This window comes from Sitophilus oryzae, unplaced genomic scaffold (assembly GCF_002938485.1).
Source record: "Sitophilus oryzae breed Bouriz unplaced genomic scaffold, Soryzae_2.0 scaffold_349_pilon_pilon, whole genome shotgun sequence".
In the NCBI taxonomy this organism is placed as follows: Eukaryota; Metazoa; Arthropoda; class Insecta; order Coleoptera; family Curculionidae; genus Sitophilus; species Sitophilus oryzae.
The window spans coordinates 19207-27370 of NW_022146917.1; the positions used below are offsets into that span (position 1 = coordinate 19207).

At 38.4% G+C, this 8164-nt stretch overlaps 1 protein-coding gene across 1 annotated transcript in view; it reads left to right on the forward strand.

Moving 5' to 3' along the window:
• The window catches only part of LOC115884739 (neuroligin-4, X-linked-like), a gene marked incomplete at its 5' end in the record, with an annotated part of 14309 nt that extends 9630 nt beyond the window's left edge, over window positions 1–4679 (forward strand). Inside the window, 2 exons of the mRNA XM_030903390.1 lie at window positions 2360–2507; window positions 4544–4679. Coding sequence (XP_030759250.1) covers window positions 2360–2507; window positions 4544–4679 — 284 coding nt within the window. The remainder of the gene's footprint in view (window positions 1–2359; window positions 2508–4543) is intronic.
• Window positions 4680–8164: the final 3485 nt, after the last annotated feature.

The following is an 8164-nucleotide window of genomic DNA, read 5'->3' on the forward strand; positions in this document are numbered from 1 at the left end:
GGTAAAGCGCATTGCTAAGATATTCAATTTTAGGGACTCAGCGTGAAAGCTATCTCAAAGCATTTAAAAATAAACTAAAAAATCGTATCTACGACAATTCTCTGTGGTAATTACGCCGCGCCGCCGCTGGCTATTGCCTGTGGTAATAGACAAGGTCGAATCCATCGTCGTCGCCTTGTATTATATCTAGGATCTACTGACTAAATAGATTCCCGTAAACTACTATTTTAATTAGTTCCTCCAGTTCCTCTAGTTCCTCTATGTCCGGATCCGATAACATACGGCTGGCACTTCCCACTCCTGCCTAGTATCGATCGCGCTCTCCAGATCCGTACGTACGACGTACGTAAACTAATCTTATATTTAGTTCCTCTAGGTCCGGATGCGATAACGTACGGCTGGCACTCCCCACTCCTGCCTACCATCGGGCTACGCGCGCCGGTCGATCCGTCGCCGTCGCATATTATTATATATCGGTCACAGTCTCGATCCCGGAATAGGTCCTGCGGAACTAGTTCTTTGATAAACCAGGAACTAGTTCCTTTCATTCCGGGGTCGGAATAGTTCATTGGAACTAGTTTGTTCACGAACTACACACCTTTAGAACCATCTGATGAGGAAGAAAAAGATGAACGCCTACGCAGGAATCTGCACGGCAAATTAAGAAGAAGAAAAAAAAAAAAAAAAAAAAAAAAAAACTTTAAATTAACAAAATTACTACCAATTACCTGATGGATAGGTGGTTATGTAATCTAGTAAAACCATGAAGCATAATATTTCTGTCTGGAAATAGTTCCTTTGTCTTATAAACATTTATGATGTGTGATGTTTGAAAAATCAAGGAAGCGACAGCCATATAAGTTTTAAGGTTCTAAAATTAAAAATATATATTAGCTACTATATTTGAAATTGATGTTCCTTCATAATATTTTTAGATCAGTTTAAACATTAAACTTTAATCTCATATTAAATATTACAGCTATAAAACTGAATAATTTCTGAAAGTTAGATGTTTTATGAGGCCCTAAAATTGCTGGAAGGCTCTCCCACATGGTGATTAAATATCTAAAAAGCGAATGTAAATATTATGTGATTGCTAAAACACTGTAAATCTTTGTCGATATTTAGCATCATCCGATATTTTTTCTTTAATAATCTTTAATAATTGGTTTAATCATGACTGTAGATAAGTTTTAATAGAAAATAAATATGAAAATTTGTCATACTTTTAACCCTCAGCTGGCGTGGTGGGGTCCAGCGGACCCCAAGCTCTATTTAAACCTCTGTAAAATGTTTACGTTTACGAATTAGGCCTTGCCGCGCCATTTACCTTTAAGTTAGGGTACCAATATGCAATTGTTAAAGGCGCACTTGATTTTATCAAGTATTGTTCCTACAAGCGGGGGCTAAAGTGTCATTGGGGTCTGTCTGGCACCACCACGCCAAGAATGTTACATTATTAGGATGGTGAGTAGTCTAAAAAGTGTGCCCCACTGGGGCGCTAATTTTGAGGAAGCATTAATTGGGTGGTTTGATGAACTTGAAGAGGCTTAACCATCGAGACATTGATTTTTCTCCGAAGGGTAACCATAACTCCGATTCTGAATCTCTTACTTATAGAAGAGAGAAAATTGAATAATCAATACCAGAAAAGAAAGAGATGTGGTATATGGCAACCATATGTCAATGAAGAAATGACAAAAAACAAAAATCTCATGAATCAAATGTGCACGATCAATGTGCGGCAAATGCAGATCCTATATTAGCATGAACTGTATTTGAAAAAGTTATGTACATTCATGGTTTGCAGTTTTGTTGAAAATAATTTATGTTTATTACTTTAGCTTCACATTTCAGTTGTTTGTACTCTTAATAATACGGTAAAAACCTAAAATATATGTTTTTAATTTCTATGGGTTTCTTAGCCAATTTATATTTCTATTGTCAAAAATTCCTAAAAAATGGGTTTTACTTTATTTTTGTGTCCATTCTTTAAAAAATTAATGAAATTGTTTGTTCACAAGTTTGAATATATTGTAAACAGTGTTAAAATAACAAGCTTTTTATAAAATCTCTTCATCGTGTATTTTAAACTGAAAAAAAAAAATTGGGGTCCGTCGGACCCCAGCACGCCATAAGCGTTACTAAAATTCACCACACCAGTTGAGGGTTAAACAAAAAGATCTATCCCTTAAAAGATATGAGATTTTAAGGAAAAAAATATCACCAAGTTAACCGTCACAATCACCAAGTTAACGTCACAATCACCAAGCTACGTTAGAATAAGTGTATCTTTAGAGACATTATCTTATAATCTCATTTTCTCAGTGATTAAAATAATCATTATATCTTTTTATAGAACTCTTCCATAGAGCCATATTGATGAGCGGTACAGCTTTAGCAGACTGGGCAGTGGTCAGCAAACCTCTAGATATCTCCATACAAGTAGCCCAATCATTAAACTGTCAGTTACATGATAATTTTTCAGACTGTTTACGAAGAAAAAGGTAAGTGAAAAAAAAATAGTCTAAAATGTTTATAAATTAATATACAGGGTCGTCCAAATTATTATTTGTGAATCTTCGGTAACATACTCTGCAGTTAAAAATATGTGAATTTCATCTCGATTTTTCAAAATAATTTCTGAACAAATATCGATATTGGAATGAACATTGGTGTCTGGGAATTTTTGTGACATGGGAAATTTGATTTCGATGTCAATCTGACTGCGACTTGTAGGGGGCACCACTTACATGTTAGTGAACTGTTTTGAGAAATAGTAATAATAGTCTAAGAGCTAGCAACGTTTTCGAGAAAGTATTTTAAGACGTCTGGCTCTTTGATATCTCTTTTATTATGCTCTTTGGAACAGCGTGCAGGCCGTTTGGCTGCCGATACAAGTTGCGTTCACTACTGCGCATCCAAAGAAAATCCTCTATTTTTTACTTAGCGCTTTAAATTCTGGTATTGAATAAAAATCGAGCAAGTCTCCATTAGCTCGGCGCGTATAGCTTTCGCCTATGAAGCGAAGGTCAGTGGTTCGATACCGGCTGGGGGTGCAACTTTTTTCTTTTTTTTCGTTTATTTCTTTTTTATCACCGGAACGGATAGCGTTTATGGGTTTATGATCCGTAGTGTATATAAGTAGAATTTGATACTTTCATTTGTTTTGAAGGGTTATTGCGGTAATTAATTAGATAGGTTTAGGATGATCTGGGTGTCGCGCCGGTAGGTTGCGTTCACTACAGCGCATCACATGGGTACAGGGTGCCTCATTTTCGTGTGTTTTTTGGGATTTGGGATATCTGGGATTTCTCGTTTATGAGTGGAGATACAATGATGCGTTTTTTTTGCGCATTTTCTACACATTAACATTAATCAATCTTGTTTAAAAAATATTATTATTTAATTTAATTTAATTTAAAAGTTAACCAGATAATTTTGTTTTCCATCGTTATCTTAACAAACTGAACTGAAAATAAACTTGTATAGTTTTTAGATAACAATCTGTTAAAAAAGTATTATTAAAATGATTATTAAAATAATAAACAACAGCTGAAAAAAATATATTGAAGAAAGGCAGAAATTACCTTATTAAAGCATTAAAATGATAATTTTTATATATTATGTTTAAATCTTTAAAATGAAATTATAAACGAGAAATCACAAAAAACGCACAAAAATGGGACAGCCTGTACACATGTGATGCGCAGTAGTGAACGCAACCTACCGGCGCGGCAGCCAGACCATCCTAAACCTACCTAATAATTAATTACCACAATAATCCTTCAAAACAAATGAAAGTATCAACTTCTACTTATGTATACGACGGATCATAAACCCATAAGCGCCATCCGTTCTGGTGATAAAAAAGCAAATATTTAACACTTTACTATCAGAATATAAACGAAAAAAAAAAATAAAAAAGTTACACTCCCAGCCGGTATCGAACCACTGACCTTCGCTTCATAGGCGGAAGCTCTACGCGCCGAGCTAATGGAGACTTGTTCGATTTTTATTCAATACTAGAATTTAAAGCACTAAATAAAAAATATAGGATCTTCTTTGGATGCGCAGTAGTGAACGCAACGGGTATCGGCAGCCAGACGGGCCGCATGCTGTTCCAGAGAGCATAATAAAAAATATATCAAAAAGCCAGACGTCTTAAAATACTTGTTTTCCCGACGTTGCTAGCTCTCGTACTATAACTTTGTGCCCGTATTTGTATTAAACTACTGAGTGAAAAAAATTGCATTTCCCTAAACACTTAATTATTCTTCATAAAAAAAGATCTTTTGTCTATATCTTATATTTCTTGGTAAAAATTGCTAGGGGCAACCGTTCTCAAGATATTTGGAATGGAAATTGTTAATACATGTCACCACTGACAACAATTAAACATGTTGCTTAGATAGTTATTTGACTGAAATGAGAAATCTATGGGACACCGTCTATATTTATAATTTAATTAAAATAGTATTAAATTATTAGTTTAAAATTTACATAAATAGAAGAGTAAGATATTAACTTTGTGTTATTTTAGGTTGGATCAAATTATGTCGTCTGCGGCAGTTAGCGATCCGTATAGGACAACCTTTGGACCTGTGGTGGATAATATATTTGTGCCTAACGACCCGAAAAAGTCAATGGCCCAGTACACGGACATATTTAAAAGGTAAACTTGACCCTAGGCAGGTCTGAAATAACATACGATCTAACAATCCTGGATTTAAGTTGATAGATATATCTATTTAGTTGGTTTGCTAGTTGTGAAAGCAATGAAATCTCTTTTTTCGAATATAAATATAACGAAAATAGAATAACAATAAAAATTAAGAGGACAAAAGTCTAGCAAACGTCGAAACACCTGTTTCCCAAGATCGCCGAAACTAAGCGACGTTACACGGTGCGAATGGAACGACGGGTGACCATATTAAAACTATGTCGTGCTGTTGTTCCATGGTAAGAGTGCAAAATCCATTGATACCCACTGCTCATTCACGACGGTTTTCGGCTGGATAAGATCAGATATCTCGTGAATAAGAGTCGATTTAGACAATCGTCAAGTCGGTAGGTCATTTAGGATATGGCTGAAGACCGCGGTTCGTATTCTGCCTAAACAAAGTAGGGCCTGTCCAGACTAACCTCATCATAAAAAAAGAGGTTAATTTGATGTACTTTACTAGTAAAACTTAAGTCTTTTCTTGCATTTACAATATATTTTTATGTAAATACTTTATGACAACCAGAATGCCGGTATACAAAAAATTATTTCTATTTGCATAGTTTGTATTTTTCTCTACTATGTCCGATATTACATTTATAATTCATGGATTCTTTTTGAGAATCTTTTCCTTGGGGACCTAAAAAAGTAATAAAAATAAATCAAACTGATACAGAGAGAAAAGAAAGGGTGAGGGAGAATCTTAAGATATGCAATATCTGAAAAAATGTTAGCTTTATAGGATCCAAGAACCGATCTTTTTTGTTTTTAATATACAGGGCTTAAAAAAATAGTGTATTTAACTTTGGTGGGTAATTCTACTAATAAAAATAAAACAAAAAGTTTCTATGAACATATGTCCTAAAATGATTCCCGAAGAAATTACAGCCCTCGAAAGGTTAAATAAAAATAATATAATTTTGTTTATTTTTAAGAACATTGGTAAACCATTATTCCTGAAATTTGGTACTCTTACATACATTTTAATGCCAAAGCGAATGGCGATTATGAGAAATTCAGTAACAGTTCTAAAAGGGCACTTTCCATTAGGGTAGAGAGTACTACTGGCGGTACTTTTTTTTTCCACAATAAGGGGCCGTCCTCTGCCGGAAACACTGCGACCTGTGAGGTCTATTGTGTTTGTCCCCTTTCTATATCTGCACCCATTCTCCTATCCCTGTGCCCTGCACTAACTTATGTAGGTCCTTGATAGGATGGGAGCATAGTTCCTCCGGTTCTAGCCTAGCTTTCCCAAATAAAAAGTGTCGCTTGCGATCCAGAGCCTCGCAGTGACATATTATGTGCTCCGCTGTTTCAGGATCTTTATCGCAGAGTCTGCAGCAAAGACTTCCTTGATACAGGTTGAGCTTGTTCAGGTAACACTTGACAGCCATATGTCCTGTCAAGAGGCTCTGCTGTAATCTGGGTAATTTATTCCTGCTAAGCATTAGCAGTTCTTTTGCGGTTTTGGAGCTAGGTCCTTGGATAAAAGCCTTTGCTGTGCCTGTGCCCCTGTCTGTTTCTCCAGTGGACATTCTGCTTTCCCCTGATCCAGAATTTTAATGCACTACGGGCCATACATTTGGGTATTCCCAGTACTGGCTCTGGACTAAGATAAGATGCCGATGATCCTTGCCTAGCTAGCTCATCGGCTTTTCGTTGCCTTGGATGCCGCTGTGGCCCGGCACCCAGAATAATTTAATTCTGTTCCGTCGAGCCAGAGCTTCCAGTTCACCTAGGCCACCTTCCAGTCATTCTGTGACGAGTCTCGACGATACCTTTTAGCTCATAAGCGCCCCAAGTGCCGCCTGACTGTCTGAGCATATATATTGATGAGCTTATCTGAATAAGCTCTTCTATTCTATTTTCTCGCACATTGTAGAATGGCGAAGATTTCTGCCTGGAATACGGTTGAGTGTTTACCCAAGGAAAAAGGATAGACTTACCCTTGGTCTTTTCCCAAATACTCCAGCTCCTGTTCCTTAGGCGGTCTTTTGACCCGTCTGTATACCAGGTTAGTCCATCCTGAAGGAATGTTATATCTGTCCACATTCCTCGATCCATTTTGTTCACCTCGAATGGTTTTGTGGTAGTGATAAAGAGGGGTCATCTGGTCTGATCTCATTTGGAGTAGAGGTCCCCCCGATAGGATTTCTCCTCTCTCTTTGTGTGTCCTGTTTCTGTCCTATTTCCCAGAGACAAGACACTTGTTGTCGATAGAGTCCCATTCTTGCCTCCCGCCTGATCACTATGTGAAGAGGCGGAAGGTCCAGAAGCGCCTCCATTGATGCAGTGGGCGTTGATTTCATCGCCCCTGTTATGCTCAGACAAGCAAGTCTTTGCACCTTGCTGAGGCTGAGCATTGTTGTTTGTTGCATTACCTTAGGCCACCATACCAAGGATGCATATGTTACTGAAGGCCTCACCACTCCAGTGTACAACCAGTGCACCATCTGTGGTCTAAGGCCCCAGATTTTTCCATGAAGGCGTCTGACTACCGCTAGTGTAGTCACCGCCCTCCTTGTGACATTTTCCAAATGTCGGTTCTAGGTCAGTTTGGTATCAAGCGTGATTCCTAGATACTTGACCTCCCCCGAGAGAGGAATCTCATCACGGCAGAGTCTTAGAGGGCCTAGTCCCTCAAGTATTCTGCGCTTGGTGAAGGGGATTATTACGGTCTTTGTAGGACTAATATTTAGTCCCTCCCGTGTCACCCATAATTCCACAATCTTCAAGGTCCTTTGCATTCGCTCCCTTACTGTTGTGTTAAACTTACCTCTGACTAACACGACCAAATCGTCTGCATATCCCAGAGTGTTGAAACCAGCCCTGTTGAGACTATTAAGCAGTCCGTCGATAACGAGATTCCACAGCAGAGGGGAGAGAACTCCCCCCTGCGGGCATCCTCCCGCTACCCGGACCGCAACAGTCTCATTTAGGAGGGTGGTATATGCCACTCGACTTTTGAGCCTGCAGTCTATCCACCTGCAGCAGGTCTCCTCTAATCCGAGGTTCCTTGTAGCTCTCGTCAGTGACTGAAATGAGGTGTTATCAAACGCCCCTTCTATGTCGAGGAATGCCCCTAAAAGCACTTCTCTTGTTTCGAACGTCGACACCACTTTGCTTACTAGCTGATAGAGTGCCGATTCGGTTGATCGTCCTGCTGTATAGGCATGCTGGTCTTGGTGAAATGGTCTTTTTCCCATTATATCATCCCTAACATACCTGTCCATTAGTTTCTCAAGAGCCTTTAGTACGAACGACATAAGACTGATGGGCCTAAAAGCCTTTGCCGTAGAATAGTCCAGACGCCCATTCTTGGGTATAAAAGCTACCCTGGTCAGCCTCCAAATTCTCGGTATATCCTAAGGCCAGACTAGCTCTTAGTAGTGTACAAAGTTTGCTCGTCAGTAGGTCTGGTCCTTCCTGGAGCATTATTGG